This window comes from Alligator sinensis, unplaced genomic scaffold (genome assembly GCF_000455745.1).
Source record: "Alligator sinensis unplaced genomic scaffold, ASM45574v1 scaffold666_1, whole genome shotgun sequence".
Lineage (NCBI taxonomy): Eukaryota > Metazoa > Chordata > Crocodylia > Alligatoridae > Alligator > Alligator sinensis.
Window position 1 is genome coordinate 545,662 of NW_005842216.1, and position 23,051 is coordinate 568,712.

At 43.1% G+C, this 23,051-nt stretch overlaps 1 protein-coding gene across 1 annotated transcript in view; it reads right to left on the reverse strand.

The window, feature by feature from the left end:
• Positions 1-23,051, reverse strand: part of LOC102367873 (connector enhancer of kinase suppressor of ras 2-like) — a 703,948-nt gene that overhangs the window by 500,414 nt on the left and 180,483 nt on the right. Inside the window, exon 2 of the mRNA XM_014521487.2 lies at positions 16,748-16,911. Coding sequence (XP_014376973.1) covers positions 16,748-16,911 — 164 coding nt within the window. The remainder of the gene's footprint in view (positions 1-16,747; positions 16,912-23,051) is intronic.

The following is a 23,051-nucleotide window of genomic DNA, read 5'->3' on the forward strand; positions in this document are numbered from 1 at the left end:
CCCCCCCCCATAGCTCCCCACTCCCCCTGTATGTCTGAATCATGGATGGGCCATGTCTTCTTCCCTCCACAGGGCTGGATTGGAATTGGGTCATGCTCTCTCTCCCCCACAGGGCTGGATCATGTCCTCTTTTTCCCAGCATGGCTGAATCAGAGCCGGGCCATGGCCCCTTCCCTTTGTAGGGATTGATCAGTGCCGGGCTTCCCCCTGGCTCCCTCTGTGTGGCTGTATGGGGTCCAGCTGCATGCACCCCAGGTGCCAGATCAGAGCTATCAGCTGGATCCAGCCTGTGGATGGACTAAGCACTGACATCCAACCCCCCAAGGAAAAAGATTGAGCACCACTGGACTAGACAAAAGTACTGTGATATGAATACATAACTGGTTGGATTATTGTGCTCCTTAAGTAGTCATCAATGGTTCAATGTCTAATTGGGAGGCAATATCAACAAGAACAAGTGCAAAGTCCTGCACTTGAGATAGAATAATTCCATAAACAAATACAGAGTGGGAAATGACGGGCTGGGTTGGAGCCAGTCTGCAGAAAAGGACCTAGGGGTTACAGTAGACTATAAGCTGAAGATGAGCCAACAGTGTTCTCTTTTTTTGCAAAAAAAGGAAAACAGCATACTGGGCTGCATTAACAGAAGTGTCTCTTGCAAATCAAGAGAAGCAATGTTTCTGCTCTATTTGGCACTGGCAGGGCCTTTCCTGGAGTATTGTATCTGGTTTTAGGCCCCACAGCTCTGGAAAGATGTGGTCAGATTAGAAAGAATCTAGCAAAGAGACAAACATTCTTAAAAGGCCTGGGAAGCATGACTTATGTAGAAAGGCAGAAAGAACTAGGTTTATTTAATCTAGAGAAGAAAAGACTAAAGGAGGATTTACTAACAGTCTTCAAATACCTGAAGGGCAATTATAGACAGAATGGAGATAGACTATTCTCTGTGGTCATAGGGGACACACCTAGGATCAATCATCTCAAACTAAAGCAGAGGAAATATAGGTTGGAGATTAAGAGGAATTTTCTGACTATGAGAGTGGTCAAGCACTGAAACAGGCTACCCAGAGAAGTTGTAGACTCTCCTTTTCTTGAAAATTTCCAGGGATGGTCAGACAAACACTTGACTGGGATAATGCTGCCTTGAGCAGGGGGCTGCATTAAATGACCTTGTGAGGTCCCTTCCAGCCTTACTTTCCTATAAGACTATGGCCTTAGTCAAAAGTCCTCAAAATCCAGAAAAAAGATTATACAAAACTCAAAACTGCCTCCTTTGCTAATATAATTTATAACTTTACCAAAATTTCTACACTTCCCAAGCCTAATGATGTTTTTTTATGAGACATGGGAGAAAAAAAGCAATCACCCAAAATTCTATTGGCCAAAATGCAATTATCAAAACTAGCAGGCATCCAAGCTCACCTAGATTTGTTAAATGCTATACCATCCTGGTTGAGAATCACTATTCCAGAGGCTGCTATTTTCTGCTATTCTTTGCCTACTTTGCCTAATCCTAAAAAAATGTAACTTCTTGCACTCAGAGGTGTACTTGGTAGCTGTGTTTGTCTGAGACAAAAAGACACACAAAAAACTAGAATTCTTGGTTCCAAAACGATACCTTTTATTAGACCAACTAATTAAAGGTATCATTTTGGAACCAAGAGTTCTAGTTTCTTGTAAGATCTCTTGCACTCGCATGTTTAGTTAAAATAGCTGAATATATAAGCAGAATACAGTCCTTCCAAACATACTTGTTAGTTACAAATCTTCAAAAGTGTCTAACTACTTTGTACATATTTCAGCTCCAACATAGTTCTAAAGTAGTCAGGCAGTAACAACACACTCACTGTGGTCTTTTCCCCATCAATGAATTTAGGTTACACTTAGTAACAGGAGCAGCATATACACTGAGGGAGTAAGATCCTACTGAGTTTTAACAGTCTATGTAACAGGATACAATACAAAGTCATGAGCTATGTTAGTCTACTGTAAAGAGTAAAAATGCTTATTTATTTCTTTTCTGCTGGCTTAGTCCTTGAGGTGGCTTTATCACTTACATAACCTGGTGAGGTTGAAGATCTTTATTTTCAGTTACTTAAATGTATGAATGTCTTGTGTGGGAAAATGTCAGTCTTTATTGACAGATTTTGATACTAGAAAGGAAAATCTCCCTGTATTGTGCTGAAGAACTATCAAACTAGGGGAATTTTTCAAAGCTTATCGTATGTAATGCAAAAGAGAACTCTATTTGCCAAAAATGTACTTGCTGACTATAAATTACCCATGTAGCAAGAAAAGGATTAAAAACAGAGAGTTACATGAAAAAAAACTGTCTTTCTATGTGAAGAATAGTGTGTTATTGGTATATTACTTGAAAGCAACTTTGATAGAACTAACAAATATTTAAGAATCTGGAATGACTTTTGGCTGTAAAATAGACTATATTACATGAGAAATTGCAGCAACTCATAGTAGAGTCCAATTTTCCAAAAAAATTATCAGAGAGCTGGGGCCAGAAGCTCCCTGCTGCCTGGGCAGGGGGACATTGTCCCCAGCTGGGCTCCGCCACCAGAGCCTGCACCGGCAGCAGGCAGCTCCCAAGGACAGGGAGCCATCTTCTAGCCCCCACCAGGAAACAGCTGTCTTCTGACCCCATGCTTCCTGCCAGCCCCTGGGCAAGCATTAAGAGCTAGAGCTTCCTCCGTCTACTTCCGGGGGGGGGGGGGGAGGGGCAGTGCAGGGCCAGAAAGGTTGCAGGGAGAAGACTGCTGGCAGAAGCAGCAAATCTGCTCTCAAATGGGTACACGTGTAGACACCTGCACAGGGTGGATTTACTCCAGAGTAATTTACTCTGGAGTAAACCCATCCAGCAGCATTTGCACATGTAGACATGTCCCAGGAGGAGCATAAAGGAAGACATTTATACCTGAATAGTCTTAAAGGAGGAAAAACTGATGGAAAGGGATAGAGAGCAGATGCCACAATTTAAGTAAGAGCTACTGCTGAAAAAATTACAGTGAAATACTACATCAATAATATTATATACAGGTCAGATTAAAAACAGTTTATGGTAAATGAATAGCAAAAAGTGTTTTCATGTAAATATGGTGGCCATATTAAAAATGGGAAAGAAATATGCAAACAATTGTGTATTTGTGATTAACAGATGAGACTTTTGGATCCTTCTAGTGTGTCCTCCATTGGAAAGACTACAAAGCTCAAAACCTCAACAATGAATAATGGAATGTTGGAGTGATGCTATGGCTATGATGGCCCAGGAAATATGCAAAAGGTGAGGTTTTTTGAGAGGCAATAGCTGTTACTGGATCAACTGCATAGTTCAGAGGGATTTTAGACAAGCTTTCAGGTGTTAAGTACCCTTCTTCAGGTCACAAATCCCATTCGTTAGCAACAACTAGATATTTAAAAAAATCTAATTACTTTCTCAGGCAGCTTTTATCTCTACCAATTCTACAATGTGGGGTTTATGCAATCTGAAACAGGCCTGCTTAATGCAATCACATTAACTCAATTAAGAACTCTAAATTATTGGATAAAAATTAGAGCCTATATCTCTATCAGATACTCTAAATGTATTTTAGAAGCCTCTCCTCTTCCAAAAAAGTAACCCCAAGTAATATTTAATAACATTTATGATCTCCTCCAAACATACGGCTCCAAGCCAGTGTTGCCAAGTCCACTTATAATAAGTGGACTTGGGCTTGTTTTTTTTAAATTTGCTTTGATTTTATAGAAAGTCATGTTTTATGGTTCTTGGGGGTTTTTTGTTTTGTTTTTTTTATTTAGAGGCTGCTTATTTTGGGCTTTCCTGTAATACAGCTGTTCCCAAACTGTGGGTCCCAGGTGCAGAAACAAGATGGGGTTGTGGAACAGCCCAGCCGGTGCACAGCTTCTGGGAAGTGCTGCTGTTGCTGCTGCCCCAGGGACCTGCATGTCTTCCCCACCCTCTGGCTTACTCCAGGCACCAGGTAGAGACATGGTGGGTGCTGGTGTGGTTGGGAGGGCTACAGCTGAGCAGGAGTGTGGAGCCCATGCCCAGGGTGTGGGTGTAAGGGAAGGGGACCCCCCACACACTCCTCCTTCATGGTGCACAGCCCCTGCCACCAGCAGCAGCAGTCCTTGGGGCACTTGTGGCCAATGCAGGCCCAGGCACAGCTCTGGCCAGTGGTGCATGGTAGGAGTGAGAAGCACAGTCCCCCGGCTGCCTCTCTCACATGGCTCCATGCAGTGCACATGCAGCTCTACACTACCAGGGAAAGCCTGGAGCTGGCTGCCTTCCCTACCTCCTGCCATGAAGGACACAGGAAACAGGGGGTGGGGAAAGCAGCTGGCTCTAGCCTGCACCATGTCCCCCTGGTAGAGTGGAACTGCACGTGGGCTGCATGGAAACCAGTGTGAAAGAGGCAGCCGGCAGGGCTGCGCTTTTCATCATGACCATTCAGCACTGGCTGAAGCTATGCATTGTGGGGTGCTGGCACCTGCACAGGCCCTGGGAAGAGCCACTGCTGGTGGTGGGGGCTCTGCACCATGGGGGAAGTGTGTGGGGGGTCTCTACCACACCCCCCACCCACACCCTGCCCCCACAGCCCGCTCCCATCTATACACCCCAACATACCCTTTTTCACCACCCCCCCACGCCCCTCTCTTTGAAATGTGTTGGGCTTGTTTTTAAAGGCAGTGCTGCTTTTTTTTATTTGCATGACTTGGTAACATTGCTCCGAGTCCTGCTCCCCACAGGTGGCAGTGCTGAAGTGAGGAGGGGGGAGTCTCAATTGGCCTGAGGCCCATGAGTTTTTTGCCAAGGGCCCACTAAAGGGTTCATCTGACCGTGGGTTCAAGGAGCCAACCAGGCTCAGGAGGAGTGAGCAGAATCCTGGTATGGGCTGGGTCAGAAGTCAAGAGGTTGATACAAGAGCCGGGTCTAAGAACAAGCCAAGTCAGGAAGCTGAAAGGTCAAGCGAAGTGTGGAGTCAGGGGACATACCAGGCTGGGTTGCCAGGAGATCAAGCAGAAAGCAGGCCGAGGCAAAAACCATAAGGACGAGCAAGGCAGTCTGAGTAGGGATTGAACCCTATTGCCCAGATATACATCCTGTTGCAGATCAGGAGGTTAAGGGAGCAAGGGAGGAGTCAGCTGAATCTGGCCAGCCACTACGGGGACAGGGAGTGAGTGGACAGCTAGGCCCAGTTCCGACCACCTGTGCTCAAGGTGGTAATTAGCTAGCAAGTTGGCATGCTTAGATTTCAGGTGTGAAGGTGGCATGAGGTCGACTCAATATTGCCCCTATATTTAAAATAAGATGCAATTTTAAGAATTAAAGATGCCAGCAGGCAGGCAGTGAGATCTTCTTGAACTTCTCCTTTTTTGATATTAATAACATACCCTTCTGACCTAGAAATCTACTTATCTACAAATATAGGAACAACAGGAGTCCATTACTACACAGAGATTTACTCAAATAAGATGTGCAGTCATTATGAGCAAGTGGTGTTGGACCCCCATACACAGACAGGATATATTCTTGTAAGAAGAATGAGACAGATGTTTTAAATCACTATTTGCAGTCTTGCACATTCTTTGAAGAAATAAGAGGGGAAAGTATTTCTCCCTTAGTGGAAAATTTTAAACACTGGACTAATGAGGGGGAAACAATTTGGTTCATCTCTAATAACTTGCAGCCTGTCCTGTACTCCCTAGCTGCATCTGCATTCCTTACACAAAGAATAAGGGCCAAAATCAAACACAATTCCCTTGTTGCTATCATTCTATTCTATTGTTTCATTTGATCTATTTTTGGATCATCATATATTATGTTCTGTTTTAATTTTGTTTAAAGTTAGAATGTATTACCAATAACCATAAATTATATCATTGTATTATTATATATAAATATTATTGCAATTCTGCCGTTTTAGCAAAAGATGTAAATAAACAATTACCTTCTACGTAACCAGATGTATAATCTAATCATTTGTTCCAATCTAACCACTATCACTGTACTGAATCATTTCCTTCATTTAGTGCTAGTCTGTGAAAATACAGTATTGTAATTACATGTAATACTCTTCATTATTTAGAACCTATTCTTCATTTCCCAATTCTTCCCCCCTCCCCACTATTTACTATTCTCTTAATCATACTTTCTCCTATCAGACAGCTTACATTTGCATTTGTAGGGGGCATTACAACATAACACAATGTTTTCCAAAAAGTTCTCACTTATATAAATAGCGTGCCCAAATCTTAATGGCATCTTCTTCCAGTTTCTAAATCAATCTTTCTTCCTGTATATTTTCTTCCTCACAATACTGTGTGTTCCTTCATTTTCTCCCTTCTTACATTCCAATATTTTTGTGCAAGTGTTCCCACTAGTGTATACCTTCATTAACATTTTAGATCTAATAAAATTATGATTGGTATTCTAGACCGTCTTTGCTTTTAAGGCTGCATATCATACTTGGTTCATTTCCAATTATTAGTCTTGGAGCAGCCTGTGCAAGTACTGGTTAGTTGCTCAATCAACTGTGATAAAAGAGCAATCCTACATCATCTCTAAGAACTTTCATTTATTGTTCCCATGGCTATTTCCCCCAAAACATGCAAATAATTAAAATACCTCCATGATTTTTCATCAGAGTGGCAGAGGGGCAAGGGGAAGCTGGTCAGGTCAGGCACCAGGCTCAGGGAGGCTCTCCTCAGGGTACCAAGGCAAAGCCACTACCTACTCCTCACCCAGGAGTCCCAGGTGCATTGAATGGATGGGGTCTTTTCTGTGGGGCTCAGTCCGCTGAGCTTTTTGACGCTAGGAGGTGAGCAGAGGGAACAGCTCTGTGAATGTCCTCTGCCTGCTTCTCACACCAGAGCACCTGATGTGAGAAGTGGACAGGGGCTTTGCCTTGCTACTCCAAGTCCACCAGGAATGGGAGGACTAGAACAGCCCATGCTTTCCCCAAACTGGGATCACCCTGTTCTAGAGAAGGCCAACCCAGTGTCTGTACTGCTCCCTCTCCTGGAATAGTGGTGGAAATTTTCTAGTGGTTGAAATTTTCCACTGCTACAAATTAACATTTCTACATGGCGTGAGCTATCACTGCCAAGTGATTATTATTTCTCCCATATCCTGCATTCTGCCTATCTGAAGTATAAATAAAGCATAAATGAAGTACAGTAAAGCATTCTGTCTTTACTTTTGAATTTTTCCCTAACCAATGTAGAATTTTGAGTTTTTTCAATTACTTAAATTTCTAAATCAGCACATTATCACTTCTTGTTCATGTATCATGTCAGACACTTACTTTCTCATTTGAGTTCCTTCAACATTCCTCCCTTGTTTTTTCTCCTTCTGCCTTTACCTGCCTTTCCTTACCTTGTTTTTTCTCCTTTTCTGCCTTCTGCCTTTACCTAGTGACAGAATTTTCTTGAGCTGATATTTTTCATTCTGTGATTGTACATTTGTAATTCCTTTTCCAAACATTTTATTTTAGAGTCTGAAACCTATACGTTATTACTTTAAACAAAAGGTTTGATTTTTTTTTCCAAGGAACAGACAAAGCAGAGCTCATTTTTAAGTACTTTTCATGTAGTGTTATCATTTTTACTCGTGCTGGATGTAAAATGCTATCTGATCAGAATAATTGCACAGGTGTACATTCTACAAGATTCTCCACAAGGGTTAGTTTACCTGTAGCACTGCCTATCTCCACCTTAATTTATCTGCATTTAAACGCAGAATGTAGTTGGATCCGTGCAGGGAATGAAATGGAAAACACAAAAGGGTGTCACACATCTTTATTCTTTATTGTAGCACCTACAGGCCCCTGTTATAGACCAGGACTTCACTGTATAACTGCTATACAGGGGCCAACAACAATTTGAATAGAATAAAAACATTTTTCAACACTAGCACTAGCCTCCGCAAAGAGAGAGAAACCAGATTTTTTTTAGTACCTGGGCAAATGTCCAGGAAGAAGATGCAGATGTAGTGTATGCTTCTAGAGACTTCCAAAAGATTAACTGAGCCACTCACATTTCTCTTAACTTCTAGATATAACACAATTCCTCTGCAACCAAGCATATGAATAATACAATGCAAGGCTAAACCTCTTAGGCAAATGTAACCATACAAAATTCAGATAAATTAAGGTATTTTTACTTTCTTCCGTTTAAACCATTTACAGCATAATTTACTGGATTATATATAGGATGAAATATATATTTTTTACATAGTCTGTAACATATGGGTCATAGAGCTTAAACACTTCCAGTTTTCAAGCTGAAATTGCAATCAATTAAAAATTCCATCTAAAAAAATAAAATCAATGGTCCTTCATGTGGCCCATGAAGGGCTGGTATACAGAATACAAAGCAGAACTGATATTTATTGATAACCAGAAGTGCAAGACCAAATTGTTCTTTATTACTGAACTATGAGTCTGGAATAACGCTGCTGAACTCAGAGTAGTTACTCAAGATGATACAGCTAAAAATTAGACACAAAACATTTCTACATAAGATGGCTGGTATCTAAGTATATATTTGTGATATTTATTTTTTTTGTCATTGTAAGCATGAAGGCTAGATTGTATATATAAAAATAGATGTTTTGTATGCAATTTTAGGTTTTACTTTTCTGTTTCTCACCCTCTTTTAAAAAGATCTGTATGGTTTGATATTTTTTTCCAATTAAGGGTTTGAAAGGACATAAGCATTAAGGGTATGCGAAGTGGGCCCTATTCAATTCAGATTTGGATTCAGCCCAAATCAGGGACAGTTATTTGATTCATTGATTTGGATCACTGTCCCTGATTTGATTAATTAGAATCTGAATCTGAAGATTTGATGCTGATTCGGAGAATCAGCGATTCGGACATAGACACAGCTTTAAAAGTTCTTTCTATATACCTTGAGGTAGTAGGTGTGGCTTGTGAACGCTGTGGTGCTGGGGCACATGGAGTACCCCACAGGAGTGCAGGGGATCTCCCGCATGCTCGGCAGCGAACCCAAAAGTGGACCGGAAGTATTTCCGGTCCACTTCCGGGTCTGCCAGGGAGCACAGTGTGGGTCTCCCCTGTGCCTCCCTGGCTCAGCGATCAGCTGCAGGGAGACCCCAGGTGATCCCCCACACCCAGGAGGCACCAGTCACTGAGCTGGCAGGGTCCAGGGGCCCCCCAGCAGGCTCCCTGGTGGACCTGGAAGTGGACTGGAAGTGCTTCTGATCCACTTCTGCGTCTGCTTTCAAGCACGCTGGGGAGCCCTCCATGTTTCTGTGGGATACTCCATGCGCCCCACCATTGCAGCATTCATAAGCCCCTGGTACCTAGAGGTACGTAAAAAAAAAAAATCTAAAGCTGTTTCTATGTCCAAATCTCCTAATCGATTCAGAAAGATTAAAGGGTCCCCTGATTTGATTCAGATTCAGAGATTCAGCCACCAAATCGGGCCAAATCTCCACCAAATTGAATCGGGGACAGCCCTAATAAGCATAATGAACAAGCTACCATAAAGCAGAAGACTTAACTGAATTACAGCTACTCTGCAGTAACTGCTCATTTGTACACTCTTATGCCAAATGAAAGCTAATCTGAGGTGATTTAGCACTAGGTCAAAATAGGGTAAGATAGTGAGGAGTAACTTCAATGTACTACAAGAGAAAAGTCTAAATATGGGTAGTCCCCACAGAGCAGGTGACATGTGATAAAGTCCTCCCCATATTTACTTCATGTGCCCATGCTCCTAAGATACCAATATTCAAAATGAATGTGGTAGCATTTACCTGCACATATTAAAACTTATCTGAAAGCAAATTACACCTGTAATCATAATACTTTATTTTTAGTCAGATTTGCAATTCTTACTTGCATCTATCATAGGGGAGGTTTTGTTGGGGTTTTTTTCCAAAGCAATGAACATCTTTGTCTTTCTACTTAGAACAGAGCTCTTAGAATACAAATCTTCGCCATACCTCAGCCAACAATGTTCCATTCATTTAATGGAGCAAATCTTATACCTGGTAATGATCTAACCATGGACTTCAAAATTCTCTCTCTCTCTTTTATCACCCTCTTTTTAAATGTACACAAGTCAGCAATTCTCATCCCAAAAGGCCTGTATCTTCTTTTTGTGTTTTTGGTGTGAAACACAACATGTATTACAGAGCCATTTACCCTGAATTTATGCTCTCCTGTACTAACTTTTTTTAGTAAGTGCTAGCAGAAAACTAAGTGAGGGCAGCAGGTTTGCAAAGTGCAAACTGCTACCCTGAAAGTGAAATGAGTAGCTGAGTGGACAAATGATGCATTCCACAGTAAGTCTTACGTAATACAGTTACCACACACTTTAAGGGAGAGTCTTTACCCCAGATTCTCTTGATTTACTGTCAAGTCAGGTAGAAGGTAGGGCAGGGTGAAACCTTAGAAATTAATTAGTTCATAGGCATGAACTTTTGTAGACAATGGCTTATTTCACCAGATGCTATGAACAAACTTGTAAAAAGAAATGGTTTTAAATAGAAAAGAATCTAAATAGAAAGGAAATGGATGGGGTTGAGGGGGTGCTGTTAAAAGAGACAAAAAGTGGGTTGAATAGCTTCATAAGGATAAACAAGGCAGTAAACTAATTGAGGGACACAGGAATTAATTTCTGAATTTAACAGCTATTCCAGGTGATGGGTTAAGAACCCATAGTCTCTGTTCAGACCATGCTTAAACACAGTATAAACATGACGTTATCCATTGGCTAAGTTGGTTTTTAAAATTTTGTTAATTAAGAACAGCTATTCTGAGATAAGTATTGGAGTGTCCAGGGAGGCTAAAGTGTTCTGCCCAGGCCTCTATGTTCCTGGAACTGATGTGAATTGATGTCCATTCATTCGTTTATGCAGGGATTGACCTGCTTGGCCAATGTAGATGGCAGAGGAGCACTGTAAACAGGTGATGGCATATACTGTTGGAGGAGCAGCAAGTGAATGAACTCCAGATGTTATAATTTTTGTGATTAGACCCAATGATCATGTGATCTACACTGATGAGGGGGGCATAGCTGGCATCTGAGTCTGTACAAAGGCCTGGCATCTTGGTGAGAATTGAATTTAGGTAGTCTTTGCTGGTCAAATATTTGAGAGTAAAGGGGCTATCTGTAAGCAGGGAAAGGCTTATCATTCAAGGTTACCCTGAGATAGTTATCATTTTTCAGGAGGGGTTGAAGGTTATTAAATGACATGTCTAGAGTGTTAAAGCTGGGGGGCTGTGACGACCAGAGGGATCCTATTGTCCTCATCACAGGGTGGGTATTGTAGCAGGTCATAGGTGTCTGAGCCTGGCTCTGTTAATCTGAACAGTAACAGTTTTGGGATAGTCTTGTAAGTATAGGAAACCCTGCTCCAGATCCCTAAAGTATGCATACTAGTTGAAGCGATCAGAGCATGTATGGTTATAAAACATGGCTTCACTGAGCCTGTAGATGATGAATCTAATGGTGTGCTTAGGATGAAAGCTGGTGGCATGGAGATAGCTATAGCAGTCAGTTGGTTTCTGATACAGTGTAGTAGTGATGTGGCCACTCAAAGTTTTACAGTAGTGTCCAAGAAATGATCTTGCTGGATGGGGTATTCCAGACTCAGTTTGACAGAGGGGTGGAAGTTGTTAAAGTCTTGGTGGAATTTCTCTAGAGATTCCTTCCATAATTCATTGCATAAGTAGGGCTTTGTAACTTCTCCATTTATTACACTTCAATGAAGCCTTCAAGAGGCTGAGATGGTAAACTTTTTCCTGTGCCCCTCCTGTTGTTTAAATAGTAATTGAGTCAACTTGCAAAAAATTAGTTTCAGAAATTGATTTAGGCTATTTTTAACAAATTAACTGACTGTAAGCATATTTTCTACTTTTAGAGAGTTGGTGATTGTTCTACATTTTATCCAGTTTGTTATACAGCACTTTCCCATATGTTTTTAAAAGTCCACCAAAAGAAAGATAAGAGCGCGTATTAAAAAGATTTGATAAATTAAGTTCCAAGCATTTTTATTTCACCCCTAAATTATGCTGCTTAAGAATAAAGCCATGTCAATAGTTTGGCACTGTGATTAGAGAGTACTCTGTGATTCTGATAACATTGCTTTTCTGAGCTTGTCCAGCAGCCGATTAAGACCACTTGTCAAAATGTAGTTTGCAGTCGGCAGTGATGAGATTTCTCTCAAACTATCATCACTGCATGAACTATTTGCTTTATAATGACATTGTCAGCTATCATATAACTATATTTGATTCCTAAACTACAGAGAAATTAAGTTAGATTGGGAAGATTTCTTGGCCTTAGGGAATACCCACTGAGAGCTAAAAATATGAATGTGACATGATTAATCATTTGTAATGCTGCCATGCCTCATATTTTTAATATGTAAGTATTTATCATAGCATCTTGCACCCAATATAAAAGTTTTGAAGTCCCATATATAGCCACTACGTAGAGATCAGCAAAGAATACTACTTTTCAGATACACTTGTCATAGGTCTTTTTTTTCTGATGCTTAATTTGAACTCAAAACTTAAAAATACTCATTATAAACACAAGATCTAAGCCCTATATATAAACACATTAAAGTGACTCATTTTAACAGCAGAGCAATTTGTCAAATGGAGACAGCAAAAGCAGATAAACCAAGAGAGTGTCAACCTTGTGGCACACAGGGTTATCCATCTGGCCCACTGGGCTACTGGTGGACCATGGAATTTGGGGACACAGCTAACGGGTGATGAAAACTGCCAAAGAATTTATGGCTCAGTTGGACACGGTCTTTGGTGTCAGTGAGGTGAACAAGGACTTTGCTAACAGCCCTCCTTGCTCTGCAGCCACCTGGGGCTGCCATTGCTTCATCTAGTGCAACATCCTTTGCAGCTCCTGGGCCCACCATTGCTAGTCGCCTTTTCCATGGCAAGCAGCCACTTGTGCAATGGTCACTTGCCCCTTCTGCTGCCAGTTTGTCTGTGGATATGATCCACAAGGAACCCTGCAGTCAGGGTTCTGCAGGGTTCCTTGTGGGTCAGATCCAGAGGGCAATGACTTTGTCAGCCTACATATGCCTTTGACACCCATGATTTTAAACATTTGTTATAGGCATGGGTCACCTGAAGCTCTTAATAGTTTGGACAAGGTCCATGAGCAGCTAACAGTGTAGATTCCTAAAGATATTAGAGGTTTAAAAGATCAAAATCAGTTGAGCAGGAGTCCAATGGTTTACACCTCATTCACTGACCAACATTAATTTAGCAAGCAAAACAGCTTCCAATAAGAGTGGTTAATGAACAATATTTTTTCCCAATTGTCAGTACAAGCAGCCCTTCACTAACAATACAGAAGCATTATGGTACAGTTTTCATCCTTCACCCACTGAATTCTTTGAAACTATTTAATATAATCAACTGATTAACTTATACATAATTTCAAAGTCTTAAATTACAGATTCTACTCATGTAGACATGGGGTAAGCAACCATTTGCTGCTGCTGCTTGCAATCTGGACTATTGCCATAGGCTCCAAATTAGGGCTGTGTGAAATTTCACTGGCAGTTTCATTTTGACACTGTTTTGACTCGTTTTGAGCTCGAAACAGTGAAATCGAAATGAAACAGAGCTTTGAAACAGCCTCGAAACAAAACAAGGCAAGTTGAAACCTTTTGAAATGTTTTAAATGTTTCAAAGCTCAAGCTGGTCTTGCCTGCAGGGAAACAAACTAAAGTAAGGAGAGGGAAGGGGAAGATGGGGGGAGAAGTGCTCTCATTGACTGTGTAGCTGGCCAGTGACTGTCATCCTTCCCTGAGGTCCCTTCTAATCCCTGTGCTTTAGAGGAGGGATGGAAAAACTTCATAAAAGGCATCATTGTTTGAACTGCCCTGCTTTCTGCCTTGGTGTCAGTTACTGAACTGTGTTCCAGTTTTGCCTGTCAGCAGCTAGAGGTGCAGGGCCCCAGAACTCAGACTCCCCCTGCACCTATCTCCTTGATACCTGGCAGGCTTCATGGCCACAGCAGGGCCTACAAGGTTTGCCTTTTTCCCCCCCCCCCCCCAATGCCCCAAGACAGATACAGTCCTACAAGCACCCATGTCATGAGTTGTCTGTCAACAGCCAGAGGTGCAGGGCCCCAGAACCCAGACTCCCCCTGTACCTGTCTCCTTGACAGCTGTCAGGCTTTGTGGCTGCTGTAGGGCCTAGCATGCCTGCAGTTTTGACCTCACTGTGGCTTAACATATACACGTAACATGAGTTTTGCTTTCAAAATTTTGAGGTGCAGTTTCCCCGAAACCCCTGCACCCATCTCCCTGAAACTTGGTAGGCTACCCTCAGAAGGAGCTACCATTTCTGCAAGTTTCATCCAAAGCAGGCCAGAAATGATAAAGATATAGGCTGTTTTGAGCTTCCCCATTATAGCATATGGGCGAAACGTTGCAACAGCACCAAAACAGCGAAACTATTTCACTGAAATGAAACAGAACAGTGGTTTTGAGAACTGAGTAGGTTTTTAGAAAGGCTCCTTAGTCACATTGTGGCTGTGGTAGAGTATTGCTCCTTGTATTCAGCGAGTCGTGTGACACTGGAATGGCTGAAGGGGAAGAAAGGAGGCCACTGGAGATGCTCCACAGAGAAGCCTAGGTTATTGCTGAATTGTTGGGCTGACAGGCTCAGGCTGTCAGAGTCCTGAGACAGAGTGGAGGGGCAAGAGCCTGAAGAGATGGTGCAGAGCACAGCATCCAGGACCATGTTCTAGTTCTCTGGAGGCAATCCCCAGAATACTACAACAAGATTGAATACACTTTTTAAAGGATATATATAAATCTCAGTAGCTTTACATAAAGTGTAGAAAGAATTTTTTTTCTACTATATCTTACTACAAAACCAGTTAGCTGATTACAGGTATCCATATTTAATAGGCCTGTGCGAATAGGGAACTATTCGATTTGGGTTCGTATTCAACTGATTCATATGCCAGCAATTCAATTCAGAGCTCTGAATCAGTTTCCCACTTCAATTCGGCCAAATCAGGTCCAAAGCTTTGGAGCCAATTCGGAGATTCAGCCATAGGGTACAATGGGGAATCAATGAAATATCTATAACTTTGTTGTTTTTTGTCTGATTTGGATGAAACTTGCAGGAGTGGTAACTTCTGCTGGGAGCATGCTCCATGCTAAGTTTCAAGGAGATACATACAGGGGTTTGGGGGAACTGCACCCCAAATTCTTGAAGGCAAAAATCACGTCATGTGTTAAGCTACAGTGGGGTCAAAACTGAAGGGATGGTAGCCCCTGCAGACACCACAAAGTCTGCCAAGTTTCAGGGAGATAGGTGCAGGGGTTTGGGGGAAAACTTCACCTCAAGCTGCAGACAAGCAAAACTCGTGACATGGGTGACACTGTGTTAAGGCGCAGCAGGATGAACTGAAGGCCTGCTAGCCCCTGCTGAGGGCACAAAGCCTGCCAGCTGTCAAGGAGATAAGTGCAGGGGTTCTGGATTCTGGGGCCCTGCACCTCTAGCTGCTGACAGGAAAAAAACTCATGACATGGGTGCTTGTGCAACTGACTGTCTGTCTTGGAGCAGAAGCAGTTTGACTCTATTATTTCCTCTCCTTAGCCTGTGGTTTTGTAGGTGTTAATCCTTGCTCATTAACTTGTTACCTAGTAGCTACTAGCTAGCTATTGTGTATTGAGCTGGTCCCTGAGTGAATCATGATTGAGCAGTATTGATACAGCAGATTGATACACAGTAGCTTAGCAGCCAGGCCTGCAGTAGTTCCCCTACCCCCACCCCATGCCCCAAGACAGACACATACAGTCACACAAGCACCCACGTGACGCGAGTTTTGCTTTTAGAACTTTGGAGTGCAGTTTCCCAGAAACCCCTGCACTTATTATCTTGAACATTTGCATGCATCATGCTCTCAGCAGAGGCTACCATCCCTGCAAGTTTCATCTGAATCAGCCAAAAGACAACAAAGTTATAGATATTTCATTGATTCCCCATTATACCCTATGGACAAAATCGCCAAAACTTTTCTGAATTGATTTGGAAGCTCCAAATCGATTCAGAAAATCTAAGACTTCCCACAATTTGATTCAGATTCATAGATTTGGCCTCCAAATCATCTGAATCATCTCTGAATCTGAATCATGATCCGAAGCTTTGCACAGCCCTAATATTTAATATTGTCAAAAAAGTCTGTTGTGATCTTTGCAAAGTGTTTTAAACGCCTTCCAGTGCAATTATTAATGCCATCTCACATAAGTGCATGAAATCTTTGAGTGGTAGCATGTTTGCACACAGGACTACATGGCTTACTCCACTACAGAAAACTTCCATGGACTATGAGGGTATACGACACCTAATCATAATGCCATATTGATGCCAGCACTGATCATGAACTACAAGTGAATATAGCACTGAAGAGACTTCAAGAAAAGACTGAAAACCCTCTATGGAAACAAGACTGTAAAAATAATAATAATAATAATAATAATAATAATAATAATAATAATAATGCAAAGTTTCTAGAAGGAAAACAGTTAATTCCTTTGTGTTTAACTGAAGTCCCTTCAAATATTTCAAAAGTAATGAGAGACAGTATTTAAGTGAGGTGAGACCTGAAAGTGTTGTATACTGTGCCATCTTCAGTATCTTAATTTTGGTTAAGATATACAAAAGTCTGCATTGTTAGAATGAGTGGTAAATGAAACCAGTTTACTTACCAATGCACAGAGCAGGTCAACTGCTTCCAAGATTAGTTCTTGGTGACCGATACGAGTGACTCCCAGTTCCTCAAGCTCTTGATGAGTGATGTGTAACAGCTGCTCCCCATTGATCTTTTCCCTTTCAAAATTTTTAATGTATTGTTGGAGGCAGTCATCAAGGCCTATTGAAAAAAAAGAGTTCATGTTCAGAGAATGGTAGCAAAGAATATAAATTCTAACTCACTAACTGTATAAATTCCCTTTGGGACTTTGGTACACTACTACTTTGGGATCTTTCAGGTAGAAGATGCTATATTAATGTAATATAATTTCATTTGCACTGCACCATATCAGGGACTAATATGGTTTGTCAGCCAGTAATACTTCCAGCATTTTTCAAATTAATATTTTAAATTAGATTTCTGTCAAGAGTGCTAGATACCTGACCCCAAAATTAAAATTATAATGAGATGAAAGGTAAAGCCAGAAGCTCCCTTACCCAGAAATCAGAAAACAACCAAATCAAAAATCAAGCTTGGGATTAATCTTCTCCACTGAAGATCAACTCTCAAACAGCCTTAGGATACATACAAGCAAGGTTCTTTGGGTAGATGTTCTCTTTTATTAGACCAACTGAGTAGTTGGAAGAAGTTCTTTGCAAGCTTTGGGTGCAATCACCCTTCTTCAGGCATAGGAAACCACAAGAAGCTAAAAGTATGACAGGATGCCAGTGAGAATGTAAATGGGTGGAAATTAGGAAAACAAAAGGTGGAACAGGCAAGGGAGTGGGGGGGAAATGAGGGAAAGAAAAGCCAAAAGTGAATAAGGGAGACTCTAAAGTAGTAGATTTTCAAGGTAGAGAAGAGGCCGTCTGTGAAAAAGGAAACAGCTGGAAATTAGGAAGACAAAGGGCAGAGAAGGAGGTAGGAGGGAGATCTCCACCACTCCTACAATAAACCTGTAAACATCTCCACCACTCCTACAATAACCGCACCCCAAAGTGAACCAAACCTCACCACTGCACCCACCCCTCCCCATCCTGACTTACTTCCTTGGCTCCTAGCACCAGCAAATGCTGGTCAAACTGGCACCAAGCACAGCTTGTGGGATGGAGGATTTGGCAGGCTTAAGTAGCCTTGGCTGGTCCACAGGAGAGAGCAAAGGGTAGGGACAGGAGTTTCTTATTTGCAGGTGGGACAAGGGGCTGGGGAGGGCTAACAATAGCCTCTAGCTGGGAGGATGGGAGAAGGAGAAGAGGGCAAGAAAAGCACATCCCCAGAGCAGGGACCAGCAGCTGAGGTTTCCCAGCTCTGCAGTTGTGCTGGAACTGTAAAGTTACATGAGTTCAGTTAGATAAGTGTTGCCAGACCCAATATTTTCTGATTGGGTCAGCCATTTTTCAGAGTGATCTAACCTTCCTATGCTTCTGTACAGTTTGCACTTAGATGGACCTAACTAAGCTGGTAAGTGTAAGGTCCAAACCTGGGCAAACTAAGTTAGATTGGGTGGCCATTTTTAAATGCAATTTAATCTCCGTCCTTACCTCTCTGAACATCTATACAGATGAAAATCAGTTAGAACAGAATCCAATAGTGATATTGTGTTTCAGAAATAGTGTTCACCAGTTCTTTCATGCTCAGAATTACAATTTAAGTACAAAAAAATCTATCAAAGAGAATCATACTAGAGAGGTCATGATAGATACTTATCTTAAGCTAAATCTATCACAGAATGATGCTTCCAAAGAACACTTTCTTCCTTTCACCTGAGTCAGCTCTCCATTTCTGACAGAGTACTAGGAAGGACACCATCACACCTACTCAGCCTAGAAATGAGTTTCTCTATGCCTTTCTCCTACAACAAAGCTCCCAAATCCACCAAACTTGTTGAGGCCCAAAAGCCTCTGGAAAACTCAAATTGATCCAGGACATGTAAGCAAGTCAGAGCCTTTTGCACAGATGTATTTCTGCATTGCTTTCTAATTACCATAGAACTCACATAAACATGGAGTTATCAGGAATAAATTAAAGGAATGTGGGAAAAAAGAATCCAAAAAATAGAGAATGTGATATAAATGAGGAAAAGTAAAGTAACATCAAACATATGAACCTTTATCTGTGCTTTCAAAAGTATTTTGAACTCTCACTAATACAATATAATAGATATTGATATTACAGTATGTGGCAAAGCACCTTTGGGTGCCTGCCACTTTACGGGTTAGAGCAGGCTACAGACCAGCCTGTAGGTGGGAGCAGAACCAATCAGGCAGTCACATGGCACCCAGGAGACCGCCCGATTGGTGGAGGGCTGGGCAGCCTGTGTATAACACCAGGCCCTGAGAGCAGAGCCAGCCAGTTGCAACTGAGGAGCTGAAGGATGAACATCATCTGAAAGGGACTTGGTAGTGGGGGTCTACTATTGACCTCCACACCAGGAGAAGTTGACCTAGATCTAGAAATCGAGGCAGCTCTCAAATGCAGTTCACTCAAAGGACCTGGTTGTCATGGGTGACCTTAATTACCCAGACATCTGCTGGGAGACGCAGTCAGCCAGGCATGCCTGTTCACTTAGGTTCCTAACTTGCATAGAGGACCTGCACCTAACATGGGAGGTATGCAGTCCCACTAGGGGAAATGCCTTACTCAACTTGGTGCTGACCACAGGGGAGGACTTGGTGGGGAATCTGCAGGTACAAGGTAACCTAGGAGATAGTGACCACCTGTTGATAGGATTCATTATCTAGGGAAAGTTGGGAAAGATAACTAGTAGGGTGGAAGTGCTAGACTTCCAGAAGGCCAACTTCAACGAGCTCAGGAGATTAGTTGGAGTGGGACTGAGGGGTAATAACATCTGTGGAGTTGGGAGTCCAGGAAGGGTGGGAGTTCCTGAAGGAACTGATCCTGCAGGCACAGGGGGGTACCATCCCAGTACACAAAGGGAGGTAAGAGCCAAGAAACCCTTTAGGCTGAGCAGGGAAATCCAGGAGAGCCTACAGGAGAAAAGAGAGGCTTACAGGCTGTGGAAGCAGGGGGGCAGCCACCAAGGAGGAGTATACCTGCTTGGCTTGCACTTGCAGGGAAGCAGTGAGGGAGGCCGAAGAAGAAACAGAACTCAGGCTGGCAACAAAGATTAAGGGTAACAAAAAGTTCTTCTTTAAGTACATAGGGAGCAAGAAGGTGCAGGGTAACATAGGACCACTATATAATGGACTCGGGCAACTTGTAACAGATAGGATGGACAAAGCTGAGCTCTTAAATGACTTCTTTGCATCTGTGTTCCTGGACACAGTTACAAACACACCTCTCAATAAGACTTTAGTCTAGTGAGACAGAGATACCAATCCACCAGCGGTTAGCGCTGACCTAGTGAAGGGGCACTTGGAGGGGTTGGACGTATTTAAGTCGGCAGGACCCGATGATCTTCATCCAAGGGTACTAAAGGAATTGTCCAGTGTCATAGCAAAGCCACTGGTGCAACTGTTTGAGTGCTTGTGGCACTCAAGACAGGTCCCAGAAGACTGGAAAAGGGCCAATGTGGTCCCTGTTTTCAAGAAGGGGAGGAAGGAGGACTCGGGTAATTATAGGCCAATTAGCCTTACCTCTACCCTTGGCAAGACCTTAGAAAAAAAATCATAAAGCATCACATTTGTGGGGGGACCAGCAGGTAATACAAGGTTAAGGGGCAACCAGCCTGGGTTTATAGCAGGCAGATCCTGCCTGACTAACCTGGTCTCTTTTTATGACCAGGTCACAAAGTGCTTAGATGCAGAAGTAGAGGTAGATGTTATTTACTTGGATTTTAAAAAGGTTTGACACAGTGTCACACCCAGTTCTTACAAGTAAAATAAGTATCTGTGACATGGATTGTTTCCACAGGCAAGTGGGAGGAAGCCTGGCTTATGGGATGCACCCAGAGGGTGATGGTGAATGGGTCGGTTTCTACCTAGAGAGATGTGAGCAGTGGTGTCCTCCAAGGCTCTGTCCTTGGACCAGTACTGTTCAATATCTGCATCAGTCATTTGGATGAGGGTGTAGAAGCACTCTGTCCAAATTCGCAGACAACACCAAACTATGGGGGTATAGTAAACACACTAGAGGGTAGGGAATGAACTCAGGTGGATTTAGATAGACTGGAGAAGTGGGTGGATCAGAACAGGATTAAGTTTAACAAAGATAAGTGCCAAGTGCTGCACCTGGGGAGAAAGAATCACCAATACACCTATAGACTGGGAAGTACCATTCTAAGTAGCACAGCAGTGGAAAGGGATCTCAGAGTCCTAGTTGAAGAAAAATGAACGAGTCACCAATGTGATGAGGTAATAAGTAAAGCTAACCGCACTCTTTTCTGCATTAGTAGGTGCATCACGAGCAGGTCTAGGGCGGTGATACTTCCCCTTTATGTGGCATTTGTGAGGCCACAGCTGGAGTACTGTGTCCAGTTTTGGGTGCCGCACTTCAAGAGGGAAGTGGATAACCTAGAAAGGATTCAGAGAAGGGTTACTCGTATGGTTGAGGGCCTGCAGGTAAGATCCTATGAAGACAGGCTGAGGGATCTGAATCTCTTCAGCCTCTGCAAAAGAAGGCTGAGAGGTGATCTTGTGGCTGTCTACAAACTTATCGGGGTGGGGGGGTCAGCAGGGAAGAGGGGATACTCTTTTTACCAGGGCCCCCCTCAGGGTTACTAGAAACAATGGCCATAAACTCAAGGAGAGTAGATTTAGATTGGACATCAGGAAGAAATTCCTTACAGTGAGAGTTGCCAAAATATAGAATGGGCTTCCAAGGGAGGTGGTGCTTTCCCCTACCTTGGAGGTGTTCAAAAGGAGATTAGACAAGTACCTGGCTGGGTTTACTTGACTCCAGTGCTCTTTCCTGCAGCGGGGTGGACTGGATGATCTAACAGATCCCTTCCAACCCTAGAAATCTATGAAATCTGGACTGAGTACTGCTGCTCCTGGAACATCTGAAAGTTAGGGTAGGAACTACGGGGATGAAGGAGGTTCTTAGGGATCCAGGGGGGTCCAGAACCCTTAGGAGGAGGCTGAAAGCCTGTGACCGTGGAAAGGCCAGCCTAGAGTGAGAGGCTACATAGACTGAGGCCCAAGTTAGTTAGAGGCTAGGATGGCCTATTGAGAGAAGCTGGAGAGACAAGGTCCCAGTGAAGACACAGGCCAGCCCAAACAAAAGGGCTTAGAGCTTGTGGGCCTATATAGGGGCTAGGTCAGCCCCTGATTAGAACTGTTGAGAGCAAAGGCTACTGATGTAAGGCCTGGGGAAACCTAGGGAATGGAGATGACCATGAAGGGGTCTCTGGAGGGGCTCAGATAAGCCTAGTAAAGTAAAGGGCTGATTTATGGGAGGGCCCAGGTGGAGACCCCTATTGAGGAAGGGAGTCAGCTGCTTGCAGATTGACCTAGGGCTCTTGACTAGCCCAAGCTGGGGCCAGGGCCTGAGTGGCTGTCTGGGTGACCCTGTGTAGGGGAAAGGCTAGGGAAGCACAGCCTGGTACAAAGGCACCAAGCTTGGGCAACACAGGGACCAGGAAGGCCTGAGGCCCAATACCCGAGAGTGAGCCCTAGTGGGAGGCCTGAATATGAGTGAGGACTGAGTGGGCTGTAGGCTGAGTTTGGGGTCCAGGTATGTCAACAGACAGATGAGGCCTGAATGGGCTGTAGACTGCGTTAGGGGCCAGGGTATGTCAACTGAGGCCTGAGGGGCTTGTACGCCAAGTTGCAGACATCCAAGGCCAGGAGTCAGAATCAGCCCAGTGTGTGGTAGGCCTGATGTCCCATCATAGAGTAGGGCCTGAACTGGGCAGCCTGAATGTCTGCAAGGGGTCAGGACCAAGAATGCAAGATTTGAAGCCTGAAGGGCTGTATAGAGTAGGGAGCCTGAGTGGTCCTGAAGGGCTATACAGAGTAGGGCAGTGTGAAAGAGGCCCAAGAAAGGGGCAGAGTGAGTGTGGCCCTGCAGGGACAGTATGAGAGAGGCTCAGCACAGGACTGAGTTTGGCCTGGTAATGGGCCAAGAGAATTGTTATCTGTATGTGATGCCATCTGCAAGGCATGGGACAGGGTGTATGGGTGGTTCGGAGTCATGTATTACACCCTTGGCATCAGGGCATTAAATGGGAAGCCTCCAAACTAGAAACAATATTTAATTACAACAAAGGTGTGGCAGAAGAGTCAGGTGGGTGGACTGCCCGAGACAGGTGGGCAGGCCAATGTTGTGACAGGCCATGGGAAGGTCCCTGTCACACAGTAGAATTCAGTTACCATAGTATACTTCATGAAAAAGATGCAGCACTATAAAAGGCACCAAAT